The sequence below is a fragment of the Mytilinidion resinicola genome (assembly GCF_010093595.1).
Source record: "Mytilinidion resinicola strain CBS 304.34 unplaced genomic scaffold BDZ99scaffold_13, whole genome shotgun sequence".
NCBI lineage: Eukaryota > Fungi > Ascomycota > Dothideomycetes > Mytilinidiales > Mytilinidiaceae > Mytilinidion > Mytilinidion resinicola.
In genome coordinates this window covers 1,416,732-1,431,352 of record NW_022985449.1, presented here as the reverse complement: position 1 = coordinate 1,431,352, position 14,621 = coordinate 1,416,732, and the positions used below count along the sequence as shown (strand labels likewise).

General features: G+C 52.8%; 4 protein-coding genes across 4 annotated transcripts; 1 reads left to right on the top strand and 3 right to left on the bottom strand.

Moving 5' to 3' along the window:
• Nucleotides 1–1,493: 1,493 nt before the first annotated feature.
• BDZ99DRAFT_420873 (amino acid permease, variant) lies at nucleotides 1,494–3,815 on the top strand (the record flags this gene model as incomplete). Its single annotated transcript, XM_033716936.1, has 9 exons — nucleotides 1,494–1,550; nucleotides 1,605–1,779; nucleotides 1,832–2,057; nucleotides 2,110–2,225; nucleotides 2,277–2,406; nucleotides 2,456–2,503; nucleotides 2,560–2,874; nucleotides 2,931–3,332; nucleotides 3,387–3,815. 9 exons carry the CDS (start codon nucleotides 1,494–1,496, stop codon nucleotides 3,469–3,471), a joined length of 1,554 nt encoding a protein of 517 aa, XP_033575038.1. The 3' UTR covers nucleotides 3,472–3,815.
• Nucleotides 3,816–6,993: 3,178 nt separating this feature from the next.
• BDZ99DRAFT_447229 (GroES-like protein) lies at nucleotides 6,994–8,550 on the bottom strand. Its single transcript, XM_033717999.1, has 5 exons — nucleotides 8,372–8,550; nucleotides 7,708–8,262; nucleotides 7,292–7,608; nucleotides 7,133–7,239; nucleotides 6,994–7,075 (listed from the first exon to the last, which is right to left on the bottom strand). Exons 1-5 carry the CDS (start codon nucleotides 8,413–8,415, stop codon nucleotides 7,031–7,033), a joined length of 1,068 nt encoding a protein of 355 aa, XP_033575037.1. The 5' UTR covers nucleotides 8,416–8,550; the 3' UTR covers nucleotides 6,994–7,030.
• A 1,209-nt stretch (nucleotides 8,551–9,759) lies between these two features.
• BDZ99DRAFT_489576 (uncharacterized protein) lies at nucleotides 9,760–11,810 on the bottom strand (the record flags this gene model as incomplete). Its single annotated transcript, XM_033722993.1, has 2 exons — nucleotides 9,760–10,386; nucleotides 10,443–11,810. 2 exons carry the CDS (start codon nucleotides 11,808–11,810, stop codon nucleotides 9,760–9,762), a joined length of 1,995 nt encoding a protein of 664 aa, XP_033575036.1.
• Nucleotides 11,811–12,668: 858 nt separating this feature from the next.
• On the bottom strand, nucleotides 12,669–14,581 carry BDZ99DRAFT_464963 (uncharacterized protein; the record flags this gene model as incomplete). The annotated part of the gene is made up of 4 exons (XM_033720442.1): nucleotides 12,669–13,167; nucleotides 13,220–13,666; nucleotides 13,719–13,903; nucleotides 13,955–14,581. 4 exons carry the CDS (start codon nucleotides 14,576–14,578, stop codon nucleotides 13,062–13,064), a joined length of 1,362 nt encoding a protein of 453 aa, XP_033575035.1. The 3' UTR covers nucleotides 12,669–13,061.
• Between the last annotated feature and the right edge of the window lie 40 nt (nucleotides 14,582–14,621).

Sequence of the window (14,621 nt, the reverse complement as noted above, 5' to 3'; positions counted from 1 at the left end):
GCTGCTACGCTGAGGAATGATGAAGTGCTATCTGAGGTGGATATTGAGTAGGCGCTGCACCACATCGGGCGCAAGGTGTCGTGCAGGATAACGGCGCCCTATCATGCCACGCTGCAGATGTCCCCATGTCCCGTTGGAGGAAGTGGTACTCGGGGCCGTGGGATTCTTTTGATAAGCCGATGGTATATCGTAACGCCTTGTACCTTGGCCTCCGACGACGATAACTCACGCTCGGCACTGCTCGGCGACAATGGCACCAATTAGAGCCGGGCCTCACCGCCAGAAAGACGACATTCGTCGACGACAGGGAGTTGGCGCCGCACGACAGTGTCACCGTGGTGATGAGTCGCGTTGGCCCGGGGTCGTTCACGATTCATAGCCGCGACCATCGGCACAAGACGACGCAGCATTGGTCACGGCTGCCGATTCAGGAGACCAGCAACGTCCGCAAGAGAGAGAAATTGAAGTGCGCATTTGGCGAGGCGGGGGCCGCACGGGTCAGTTTCAAGGCGAGTTCTAGCGTTGCTCCTCCCGCTGGTGGTTTCAAAACTACACGAACGGCTTCGGCCTTGCGCCCGGCTCAGATATCTACATAGCGCCTAGACGCTCGCCGTGAACAGCACTCCGGGAGCACCTTTCCTGGCCCGTCCTCACTTGTTGCTCCCGGCACCGTGGTCCCGCCAACCAGGTCCTGCTCGGCCATTTGACACGCAACGTGCCCGCGCCGGCTGCGCTCGCGACGGTTGATTGATGCCCTTGCCCGGCCTCGTGGCTGCACAGCAGAGGCATCGTCCAGCGGGCCACCCTCTGCGATCATCGTCGCCGTCGTACAGATCCCGCGACGGGCCCGCGAGGCCTGCACGAAGACCTGTCCCAATCGAGCCGCCCCCACCCCCCATTCATCCGTCACCCACCGCCAATCCTCGTACCGCTCGTCGACCACTCAGCAGTAACCCTCCTGTGCAGCTCCAGCCTCCTTCGGCACGTGTGCCTATCCCTGGCAGCGAGCGCGGAGCCTGGATGCCCTGACCGAGCTAAGCAGCTACGGGCACGAAGTAACGGCATGTTGGCTGCCAGCAAGGTCCGTCCTGCTGCTCGTCTCGTCGGCGCGCCCTGCTACACCGACCCCTCGCCGATTGGCAAGATATATAGAAGTATGTCTCCCGTATGACGCCGTGTTGCAATCCTTGCCCTTCCTTTCATCTCTCACCCCTCCCTCGAGTCCATCATCCCACCTTCCTACCTTTGTACCTCTCTGTACACTCTTCCCGCTTTCCCTCCTGCCGTCTGCGGGCACCATTCAATTCACATAGGCACTTCGTCTCCATGACCGGTTGGTAACCGTTGCAATGGCAAATAGTCAACCCCTCCAGCCTTCCATCTCGGAGAAGCAGCCGGGTTCTGCGGCTCAATCGCCGCCATTGGCCCATACCGACTCTAAATCATCGCAAAAAGAAGCCGAAGCTACTTCTCTGCAGCCAGGCCCACGGCAGATGGCGACGATTCAAGACGACGACGAACGTCTGCTTGCGCGGATAGGCTACAAGCAGGTTCGTGACCTATGCTTCCCGCGCTAGATCCTTCAGCAGTTGACACGCTCTTAGGAGCTCAGACGAGAGTTCAACAAATGGTCTACGGTCTCCTATGCCATATCCATTCTAGGCGTGCTAGGTTCAGTACCTGCTACGTTCGGCAGCCCTATCAATGCCGGAGGACCAGCAACCGCAGTATGGGCATGGTTCATTGGGAGCGTTATGGCCATGTGCATAGCTAGCTCGGGTACGTGTCCCTTGTCCTTCTGAATTCATCTTCTCAGTACTGATATTCACAGTGGCTGAGTTGGTATCCGCGTATCCCACTGCGGGTGGCATGTACTTTGTCACCAAACACGTCGTGCCGCCAGAGCACGTAGCCATCTGGGCCTGGGTTATCGGGTGGTGCAACTTGCTCGGTCAGGCGGCAGGTGTGGCCAGTGTGGCATATACCGTCTCGCAGATGATTCTTGCAGCCGCCGTCATGAATTCGTCTTACGTGGATGGAACGTATTCCTTCACACCGTATGAGTCACGTCCCCCTATCAGGTCTTCACGATCTCACATTACTTCGCAGGACCGCCTTGCAAACCGTACTACTCACCATCTTGATCCTATGCGTATTTGGCGTCATCTGCTCGCTAACCACCAGATGGTTGCACAGGATTGTCATATGGTTTGCTCCAATCAATGGTCAGTCTCTTCTTCTAGCCCTTTCTTACTTGCTTCTAACGGCCCCTGAAGTCATTGCTTCGATCAGCATCTGTATCGCTCTCTTGGTCTTGACGCCCGAAAAGCAGAGTGCTAAGTGGGTATTCACGGAGGTCGACGATGGTACAGGCTGGGGCAGCAAAGGCTTTTCTTTCCTCCTAGGGTAATTACTGGACGTCTCTCACCGATGAATAAACCACTAACCTTGTTAGATTTTTGTCGGTTGCATGGACGATGACGGACTATGATGGGACAACACAGTGAGTTCCTACCCCTGTTCATGCAAGTAAGCAAGTCTGACATAACACCCCTTCAGTATGTCGGAGGAAACCCACGATGCAGCAATTCGCGGCCCTGTGGCGATTAGGGCGGCAGTCCTCGTGTCTGGAGTCGTCGGCTGGATGTTGACCGTGACCTTCTGCTTCTGCATGTCAGATTTCGAAGGAATCATGAGTTCACCAACGGGGTTGCCAGTTGCACAGATCTTCCTCAATGCAGGAGGTCGGACCGGAGGCACCGTGATGTGGTCTTTCGTCATCCTAGTCCAGTTCTTCACCGGTTGCTCCGCCATGCTCGCAAACGCAAGGATGGCATATGCCTTTGCTCGCGATGAGGCGATTCCATTCTCAGGGTACGGACCCTAGTACACCCCTTTCGAGCTAAGCCGTGATGCTAATCGATAGTTAGGTTCTGGAGCAAGGTCAGCCGCCATACGCATACGCCCGTCAATGCTGTTTGGCTTGTCGTCCTCTTCTGTAGCTGCCTTACCCTGATTGGCATCGGCAGCACATTGACCATCGTCTCCATTTTCAACATCACGGCCCCTGCACTAGATCTTAGCTACATTGCCGTCATAATTGCTCACCGGGTCTACGAGAACAGAGTCCAGTTCATCGAAGGTCCATATAGTCTGGGGAAATGGAGCAAGCCCATCAACGCGATCGCAGTCTCATGGGTTATCTTCATCAGTATAATTCTATTCCTCCCCACCATCCACCCAGTTACGGCTGCCAACATGAACTACGCCGTCTGCGTTGCTACTTTCATTGCGCTATTTAGCATGTCGTGGTGGTTTATGGGGGCAAAAGAGTAAGTGCACGACTTTTCCCATTCGCGCCGGAGGAGATGTTAACATTCTGATAGCAAGTACACCGGCCCACGCACGAAAGACCTCCTAGACATGCTTCCAGCCGAGGACCCAGAAGAAATACTCCGCGATTACGCTTGAGCAGCATCGATACCAACCTGACTCAATCTACATCTAGACATTGGCGGCATTTTGCATTCTCATTAGCGTTATACCATACGAACGGCATTTCGGGAGTTCATCTTTCAGCTGGTCCTTTCAGCGATTTTCGATTTTCTTTTTGCATGAAGAAGCATATAGATCGATGCGAAGGGAGGACAGCGCAAGCGAATTAGCAACACATCATACATATTTTAGAGAAGAGAAGATACCCTTAGGAGCATAAGTACGAGCATTTTCAAGATCATATTTATCTTAGCATTTCGGATAAAGAGATCTAATCGACTGGCTATCTCGTTCAACCATATGATTGCACAAGTCATGTGTTTGACGTGCCCTATGTTGCCGTTCTCCACTCAAACTCCACTACCAATCGTCATTTAGTTTCCAACGTCGTGTTTTTCTGATTCCATTACCTAAACCTTCCCCTGCTACCCTGCCACGCCTCCCATCCTTACATACTGGCTCACGCGAGTCAACCAGCACAGACAGACGCACTTAGCTATGTTTTGCCACGTCCGAGCAGATGGGGATCTCCATACTCTTCACTGCGATGTGCCTCATACCAGCCCTACGCCACCCCCTCTCATTTCGAAAGTCCGAGCCGCCGTCCACCGACGCCAAGCAACCAACACGTCTTCTCCGTTCAACGGCCACTCCTTCGTTAACAGCCGCTTTTTCGACGATAAACGGTCCTCCCATTGTAGCTACTCTTGTAACGATATCTACTCCCAACCTAGTAGCTTCTTACCCTATGACTACAGCGGTTAAATCGGAAAGGTTCTCGGGCTCTAAGGAAGCCTACCGGAGCCCTTCCAACTGGCTTGCGGTCGTGTAGTTGTAAGATTACATGTATCTAACCCCATAAAACTTAAGTTGACAGACGCCGAGTGCCCCTCTGCGTGCACCTAACGTGGTCGCTTTTCATCCCCTTTCTGCGGCTTCTAAATCAGCTTGAAACTATCCCTCAAGAAAACCCGCTGAAGCCCCTGCGTTAAGCTCTGGCTCATCCAGTTACAAGTTCTTACAGAACCAACCGCGTAGCTCAATCTTTTATAGACGCGGACTCAGGTTAAATTGATGTGAACTCTGATTTCTATAGACGTCTAGCTAGTTGTATATATACTAGGGGAAGGAAGGGGGCCACCCCCAGGGTGGCGCGCTAGTAAGTTCAGATGAGCCCTGCACAGCTGAGGCTTCAGCTCGGTTCTCTACAGCTGAGATTTCAGCTGGGTTCTCTACAGCTGATGTTCGGAGAGTAGCTTTCTGGCATATGAGTTGTTGATCCTAGGTTGTAGTGCTGCAACCTGAGTCGCGGCGTATACCTCTGCGTGCATCCAACGTGGCTGCTTTTTATCCTTTTGCCGCGGCCCCTAAATCAGCTCGTCGAAAGTACCCCTTCAGGATACCCGCTGAAGTTCCTCCACTAAGCTTTCGCTCCTCTAGTTACAAGTTCTTACAGAAGGGACCGCGTAGCTAAATAGTTCATAGACGCCACGCACACCTCTGCGTATACCTAACATGGCTACTTCCCATCCTTTTACCACAGCCTCTAAATCAGCTCGTCGAAACTACCTCTTGGAAACACCCGCTGAAGCCCCTCTGTTAAGCTTTCGCTTATCTAGTTACAAGTTGTCACAGAACCAACCGCATACCTCCATATTTGACAACATGCAGCGTACCCCTCAACGTGCCCACAACATATTCCTTAAGCCTGCATACATACCTCCTGAATCGGGTCCATGCTTACAAGTTCCAAGCAAGGTTGCGGAAGCATCTCTACGTACCCTCCGCGCCTACTAAATTTTATCTTGCGCGGTTGATTATGTAAAAAGAAGTAACCGATCGTTAGTACAAGGCGGCGGAGGTGTTTTAGCTTCTTTTACTTACTTTAAGCACGTTGACTCGATTTTGAAGGTATAGAAAAGTAGTAAGAAGCAACTACTCCGCGTGCCCTCTGCGTGCCCTCTGCGTCTACCAAATCCTCTTTCACACGGTCAATTTTGTGAAAAGAAGTAACCAGTTATTGTCACGACACGGCGGAAGTGCCTTGACTACTTTTGCTTAGCTTCAGGACGGTGGCCCGATTTCGAGGGCGTGGAGAAATAGTAGGAAGCAACTACTCCGCGGACCCTCCACGTCCATGAAATGTTGCTTCACACGGTTCAATCCGTTAAAATTTGTAACTGCTTAACAGATAAAAGAGGCGGGGGTACCTCAGCAATCTCTCTTAAGTCCACAAGTAACTCTAAAGTGTAGCGTCGATTTGCACGCTGCGGTTTGAGAAACGAAAAGGAACTACACCGCGTCCCCCTCCACGTCTACCAAATTCCGTCTCCTACGGTTAAATCCGTTACAACTTGTAACTAAGCGACGAACTTTAGAAGCGGGAGCACCTTATTAATTACCCTTATGTCTAAGAGCAATCTAGAGAATATAGACTAAATTTCAAGGCCTTAAAAAAGTAGTATGAAGCGACTACGCTGAGGGCCCTCCGTGTCTGCAAAACTGCGTCTTACGCGGTTAGTTCTGTAGAAACTTGCAACCAGGCGACAGAGCTAGGAAGCCTGGGTGCCTTAGCACTCTTTTCTAGGCCTGGAAATGTCCGTTTAATATAGTACCTAATTTGAAGGCCCTAGATACGCAGTTAAAAGAGGTACGCCGCGTGCTCCCTCTGCGTCTGCTAAAATCCGGTTCCCGCGGTTGAATCCGTTAGAACTTGTGACTAGATAAAAGAGGTCGGAAGAGAGAATGCCTCCGCATCTTTTATAGGCCTGGAAACGGTGATTTAGTCCAGGCTCCAATTCAAAAGCTGTGGATATGCAGAAAAAAGGGGTACGCTGCGTATCCCCTTCGCGTCTATTAAACTTTCATCTACCCGGTTAGTTCCGTTACAACTTGCAACCAGGTAACCGAATATAAAAGTGAGGGTGCCTTAGCGTTATTTCTAGGCCTAGAAACGTCCGTCTAATATAGAGCCTGATTTAGGAGCTGTGGATAGTTAGGGAAAGGGGGACGCCGCGTACCCCTCCGCGTCTGCAAAATCGTATTCTACACGGTTGATTCCGTAGGAACTTGCAACCGGATGATAGATTTTGGAAACGGGGGCGCCTTAGCATCCTTTCTTAAGCCTAGAAATGTCCGTTTGATATGAAGCCCGATGTAGAAGCTGTGGATACGCAATAAAAGGGGGGACGCGGCGTACACCCTCCGCGTGTATCAACTTCCTTCTACGCGGTTGGTTCCGTTATAACTTACAACCAGGCGACAAGATTTGGGAGTGGGGGTGCCTCGCCGGTCTTTGGCAAGGCTATTGACGTTCGCCTAATTTGGGAGCTGAGGCAAGAGGATGGAAAAGCAACTACGCAGCGTGGACCTTTCGCTTGGATAAGTGCCGAAAGGGATAATGCTCTTGGTCGTTATTTTAGGAAGAGTATGCCTCCGACTGCTACTACAGCGGAGGTTCCAAGACGTGTATGAAGCCGGTGTTGGTGAAGAACCTAGAGAGTATTTGGATGTCCATTGTGCTAAACTAATTAATCTAGTCAAACCTAACGCCCATCCTCCCTTGGGCTTTATGCGAGTTCTGCGAATATTGTTAGCGAAGCCCTATCAAAGTGGCAACACTCTAAACCAAACTTACCATCAGCTCAATCATCTTCGGCACCTCCTCCAGCTTGTAGTGTGTTAGATGTGCATTGATGTTGTGTTTGGCGCTGAACTCAATACACGACCGCATATTATAGCATGCTATGGCGAGATTAGCCACAACCCACCGATTCTCTTACCTCAGATCACTTACTCCCATTGTTACTCCCTAGCACCCGATACCTGCCTAACGCAATATCCAACGCATTCAGTTCAATAGGCTTCTGTGGGATTCCAACCACCATCAGGATTCCAGACCCAGGGCGGATGATAGCCGGCGCGTCATCGTACGATTTCTTCGAAGCCGTGAAGTTCACAGCCGCATCCACACCACCGTCGGTCAACTCGATAATCTTCTTCTGCCAGTCCTTGTCCGTCATGGTATTGAAGACGTGATCGGCGCCTGATTCTTTCGCGGCGTCGAGGGCCTGAGGCGCGATGTCGAGGCCGATGACTTTGAGGCCCATTGCCCTACCCGTCGTCAGTTCAATCTCCAAACACCACACGCAGATTCTCTCCCCTCCTAATCTCCGCCCACGACGCCCAAAAAGATAGAAAAGCCGCACTCACTTCGCATACATAATCCCCAGATGCCCCAACCCCCCACACCCCACCACCGCCATCCACTTCCCCTCCTCCAGATGACAATCCTCGACCCCATGAAACGCCGTAACCCCCGCACAAAACAGCGGCGCCGCCTTATACACATCCAGCCCCTCCGGCAGCACCATCGCCGCGCGCGCATCCACACACACATACTCCTGAAAGTACCCGTCCACCGTGAACCCCTGCATCTTCGTGTTCCCCGTCACGCACCAGCTGTTGTGCACGTTCCGGCACGCGTAGCAGTCGAAGCAGCAGTCGACCGCGCACAGGAAGCCGACCTTGTCGCCGGCTTTGAAGCCCAGGTCGGCGGAGCCGGACGCCACGACGAAGCCGGAGCCCTCGTGCCCGATGGTCACGCACGGGTTGCTGCCCAGGATCAGGCCTTGGTCGTTGGGCTCGAAGAGCATGACGTCCGAGTGGCAGAGCGAGGCGCAGGCGACTTTGACGAGGAGTTCGTGCGCGCGGGGCGAAGGGATGGGGATTTCGTTGAGGTGGAGCGCGTTGTCGCGCGCGTCGTATCTGGGGGTTGGGTATGTTAGTTTGGGGTTCTGAAGGCGTGGATGGGTGGTTTTGCCGAGACGAAAGGTAGATAGGATGGAGGTTTTGTAGGAGAGGTGGATGTGCTCACTGTTGCGCCTTCATTGTCTTCTTGGTTGGGTGGAGGGACCCCATGCTGTTAATTGGACTTCGGATATAGCTTAGAAGGACAGGTGTGAATTTGACGAGTTCAATTGACACGAATTTGGATTGTTTGGACTTTTCGCACGCGTTAGGTTGGCTACTGGCGATTATATGCGGTCGACGCGGGAAAGCTCAGCCGGGAAAGAGGGTGGACGGGTGACATTAATGGCGGGGAATAAGATTTCCGACGCACATATTCGTACAGTAGCTCCTACATGGTTCCACAGTGTCCCAAATGAGACGTCGCGAGAGTCCTCTGCGATGTTCTTAAGTGGTGGTTGACAATGGAAACGCAGTGTTGCATTGTCGGCTAGACCTTGTTTCAAAACCTTCGGCCACTCCCTAGGCGCTAGACGGACACCAACGTGTCGCAATAGTGACATGCTCACACTAGTGGTGAGTTCTGTACCTGCAAGTTGTATGTGATAGACCTGCAGAGGACAGGAAAAGCTGCGGCATATGCATGATTCACGGCCAGCGATACCCCGCTCCCCCACAGATACAGAACTCATGACTCGCGCTATGTCGACTAGATATCCTCTTGAATCAGTCACTAGCTATAAAACACCAACTCATAAAACAAACACTCGATTGACTACCTATCTACTCTCGCCGCTTGCATCGTTGCTCATCTGCCTCCAATCTGGTATCCAATCACCTGGATCTCGACCTCGAACTCCCAATCACCCAGGAAAATCCAATGCATTGCTTTCAAACATTAAGCACGTCTAAAGCATTCGCCACACGTATCCACATTGGAACGGTATTGAAGAAAGGTAGGGGGCCGGGGTATAGACGAAAATAAAACAAATAGGTTTGAACCGCCACGAGAGAACCCTTCTAAGAGCTCTAGGGAAAGGATAGGCTTCAGAAAGGCAAGTAGGCCCGGCCAATAAAAATGCAAAAAGATGAAGCAAGTCGAATGACGATACATCAATACGCCTCTTACGGCAGTGATGTCCAGCGCCAGGTCAGACATCTAAATCCGCGCGAGCTTTCATTGCGTTCGATATTTGGAGCTTATAATCAGCGGATAGAGATATGATCTGAAGATCGAAGAGATTAAGGACGTAAATATGAAATAGAAGTTAGAAAACCTTAGGCCGGTAGGGCAACGCAAAGAACATAAGAAGTGGAGTGTAAAGGAAGACCGGATAATTTTGTTGCTGGATCAAATCTTCCTTTCAAATCCAACTTCCGGAGATTTCGAGTTCAACGCAGATACATAAAAAATGCATAACCATCTCTCATAAAGCAATGCACCATGTCGCTTCGCTCATTCATCTTTGCAAGAATTGGAAGGTTGCGTGGATCAAAGAGCAGCGAGGCTCATGGTCATAGAGCCATCCCGGGGACTGGCTTACTCGCAGGTAAAGGACCGCCTAGAGGATTTGGGTTCATAGGACTGGGCCCAGGGGGTGAATCGCGACGTGCCCTAACTTGGCTAGCTGAGTTGGAACGGCGGCGTCCACCCGGAACTGGGATGGGAGCCTGAGGTCCGCCGCCATAGGGGCCGGGAGACATGGAGCGTGGGTGACCAGCGTAGGGAGCGTTGCTGTTCGAACGACCACGTGCACCTGGCGGTGGCCCATAAGGGTTTGGTGAGTTGCGGCCACCCGCTGGAGACATCGGTGGGCCAGCGAAGGGGCCTGGCGACTTGCGGCTACCTGCTGGAGACATCGGTGGGCCAGAGAAGGGACCTGGCGAGTTGCGTCCGCCGGCTGGCGACATAGCTGGCGACATAGAGCGAGGCTGACCACCAAAAGCAGGAGAGTTACGGCCGCTGGGAGTGAGCGGTCGTGGTTGGGGGAAGCCGGGGCCCATCGGAGGAGGGCCACGCATCCTGCCACCTTGCGGTGGACCTTGGCGGGGAGGGCCGGTACGAGGCTTCACCGGGTGTTTAGAGAGACACGTGCGAGGGACGACACCTTGTTGAGATTTGTCAAGACGAGTACAAAGAGCCTGCAATACGAGTTAGTTCTGTCGTGTGTATGGGATCGTTGTCAAGATTGTCTTACCCAGCCGTCATCGTATTCGTGCAGCATGCGAACCAATTGACCAGCGCGCAGCTCAAGCTCATCCTGCATGGATGGCTTGAAATCTAATTGAACACGATGGACATTGTTAGCAGGTGGGGTAGAAACAGGTCCTCCAGCAGCAGCCGCAATTGGTGGGGGGCCAGTGGGAGCAGGACCGGGGGAGGCAGGGATATCCTCAGTCCAGGTCGGGCTGGGAGTAGGACGGGACGCTTCCAATTCAACGGGAGTAGCACGAGCCACATCCAACTCGACGGGAGCGGGCTGTGGGACTTGCTTTCGCACTACAGGGGCAGCAACGGGAACGGCAGCAGCCGCAGCAACTGGGGCAAGGTGCTCTGGAGCGTCCGAAATCGCAGATACAGGACTACTTGGGGATGGATTCTCGACAGTCTCTGCATGGATACCGAAAGGATTCGAAGGATCGCTGGCGGCACTTGCAGCACCTCGTCGCTCCCAGGCACTGGATGGCTGAAGAGATGGAGATAAGAAGTCGCGGGAAGCGTTGTTGGAGTTGGCTGAAAGGGCAGCAGCGGCGGCCATGTCTAGGGTATTCCCTGCACTCTTGCGATTGCCTGCCAGGTTGGGAGAGAACTGAGTTACTGGTCGAAGGCTCAGACGTGGTGCAGTCGACAAGGTTCGTGCGGTTCTGATGCTGGCAGCGGGTGCGGGAGCATTGTGCATGCTGGCCTTTTCATCGTCCATCTTCTGATGCTCCATAGCTCGCTTCTTCTTGCGGTAGAAGAGAAGAATGCAAGCAAGAATAGCAGCAATGACAACGAGAATGCCCAAAGCAAGGCCTGCCTTGGCTCCTCCGGACATGCCCTGGGACGAAGATGCAATGGCGGTCGGAGACGCAGAGGTCGCAGCAGCGACAGTAGCGGACAGAGTCGACGACGCAGCGACCAACTTATCAACTGAGGTTGTAGCTGCCGCTATGTCGGTTGTCTTTACAGATGCAGAGGACTTTGCCTTTGCCGTGGCTGTTGACGAGCTATCATCTTCGGAGGAGTGTTTTTCACTCGAATGAACAGCTGCTGCAGAAGTTTCAGCTGCCGCAGTGCTCTGGGCCTTCGCAGAGGTCGCCTTGGGTTGTTCGCTACTGGGTGCAGGTGCGTCCTTCGATGAGCTAGCTTGAATGGGGACTCCGAAGGCCGTTTTGGTGACCGGAATGTAGGTAACTTTTCCCGTATAAGTGTTTGGCAATGTTGCGGTGACCACTTGGAATATCGTCTTGATACCATCTGCAATTTTGTGGGCATCACTTAGGAGTTCGTCGCCGAGGTCGCGATTCTCCACAGCCTCCACCTCTCGCTTCGCCGCACGTGCACGGCGATGGTGGTGAGGCATGATTGCGTAACGGCGGGCTGAGCGCACTCAAAACGGGGTCTTTATGTACTACGACTTGTTGTTGTTTTCGAGGTGGTATTGTCCGGGGTGTGGCGTCATCCAGTTGTTTCTATTGTCGCACCTTCACCTTCACTACGGTAGCACGTGGCCAGTATTTCGAGGCTCGAAGAACAATTGACGATCGCGCGGCTTCGTAAGGATATTATATCGATGGGCTTCTCGGCAAGGGCGTTCTGGACTATGGTGGACGGGCGCAAGGAGTAAGGAGGGTTCCGGGTCAGGCTTCACGCGACAGGTCGGAATGAGGGTGAAACGAATGTTGGTTTGGTGAAAAGAGTGGATGCGACGGCTACGGTCGATAAACGAAGGACGAACGACAGCCGGGCCGCGAGAGAAGGGAATTATCGAGAGTTTCGGTGGATTGAGCGACAGTGAGGTGGAGGAGAGACGGCCGCGCGAGGCAGCGAGAACGAGGAAATGAGACGTCCACAGCCCTGTCGCATGGAGCCGTGTTCCTGCAGCGACTGTGTTCGGACTACGGCGAAACAAGCGTAGAACAACACTCGGGCCAAGGTACCTCAGGGCGCTGATTCGGCGCAGTCCTGTGCGCAAGTCCATGGCGCCGGCGAGGCGCGCGTGCAAGGTTAAGCGGCTGCTATTTTCAATTCGCCAGCCGTGTTGTCCCTCATCTCAGGCGTGTCGCCGTCAGGAGTCCCCTCTCCACGACCTCCCGTGTCCGACTCCAACGGCCTGCTGCGCCTCACAGATCGAACGCCGTCATCCGTCATCCGTCATCCGATCCAGCCGGCAGAATCCCGCACTCAGATTGCACGGGTTGATCTGAGAAGGCTGATACAACCGCGTGCTTGGCGCCCTTCATTGCCCGTGCCTCAGGGACTCATCTCCAAACCCGAGTTCGTACGGCCACACCGCCTTGTTTGCTTTGGAAAGGGACGGCTGGCGGTGCAAACCTCAGGCTCGAACGTTGCGTCGTGACGCCGTCTGGGGTAGCTCGACGAGCCTGCACATTGTCCAAAATGATTGATGTGAACCTCTTGCAAACTTCCCAAAAGGTATCGAAGCCCTTCAAACAGTGTTGAATCATTGTGCACATTGAGAAAGATTTCCCTAGGGCCCCGGCAGTGAAAAGGTCGTCGTCACAAGGAACCGTGGTACAGCGTATATTTCATCTACCGTTATGATAGCACCTTGGTTAATGCCGGCGAAAGTCACTCGGCAGTGCCTCGGGTATCAGATTGATTGCTCCTTAATACTGTCCTTGTTTTCCTTCATGGGATCCCCGGCCCACGGCGGCTCTCCATCGTCATCAAATTCTGCCCATTGGAAAAAGGAGCACCTACTTTTGGTTAAACTCTGCTTGTGGCAAATAATAGAGTGTCACTACTTACCCTTCTTTACCAGGCGTATAGTTGGTATGACACATCCACATATATCTACCACGGTTCTCCGTTCGCTTCTGCACGCATCGAAGCACTGTCGGCACCCCGCATTTGCACTTCGGCGTGAGCCGTGGATGCAGGCTTTCCTTGTAGCATCGATAGGTGATGTTGATTCTCTTGCTCTTCGCAATTGGATGTGGGTCGATAGCCTGAGCTGGCGCGATCGAGTGCTTCCATTCTTCCTGCATTTCTGCATGCATCACGAGAAGCGAATTGTGCGGCAGATGGATCGAAACCTGCCCTTCTGTGTCGGCTCGAGAGACATCCCCCTTCTCTCCACTGCTGTCGCGAGAGACGACTTTTCGCACCCGGAATTCTCGCGCCACACCGAGACTGAGGCTCCCAATGACCGCCCGTGGGCCCAGGTACGTCAGTTGATCTGAGTGGTATCCTACGCTATCCCGGTTGTCAACTTTTATATAATCCAAAACGAAACATGGTTACGAACCTCTCCGCTCCACCGTCATAGCAGTTCACAAAAGCAGCATTCGGCACCCATGGACGTGGGGATTGGAACTTCAGCTTCTTAGCCTCAGCGTAGTATGTCTTGATCCGTCTCTGTATCTCCTCATTGACGGCAGCCTGCACTTTCGAGCCAACTTTCCGCATTTCTGGTAGTGTTTGCCGAATATCCTATTGAACCTCAGGACTTCATTGAATAACAGCATTCAGAACATGACGCACCTTGATGTAATTTCCATTGTAAACATACTCTGTCTTCTGCACCTCTGCCTCGTCCCATGAATTCGCATAGAAACACATCGTATGAGGACTCTGTACTGTGTTGCCAAACAACTGGAATGTCTCTCTTTGAAATGTAGGGGCTTCCTCTAATAGCTCGAGCAGTAGCGCATCGGCTTCATGGGAAGGGAGGAAATTGTGAATAATCGAGCACGGTGTATGCGTCTCGATATCTTCTGGCGCATACAGATGCAAGGTTTGACCCTTCTTGGTCAGAACCTTCTTTGTGCTCCCCGATGATCCGGATTGTGTTTCCTTGCTTGTGGTAAATGCTGATAGCGATGATTGATATCCGATCCCAGTGGCGATTTTCTTCCGTGGAGAAATTGCCGTACTACTGTGCTTGAGTGCTTGCGATGCGAGATTGACTGAGCCTTCTGACAGCAACAAAGCTTCGAGGAGCGTGTCTTCGTCACAGTAAGGATGAAGCGACGCTAGCACCGCCAATTTGAAGTCTGTAGGCTCATCGTCGGCCGCTGGGTCCGTCTGACAGGATTTTGGAGCAGTCGACACATACTCTCGATCGTCAGATAATCTTTTCCTCTTTCTGGAAATAAACGCATCCATCCCGGCTCTTGGTGTATTGGAAACGCGTGAAATGGAAGTCTAG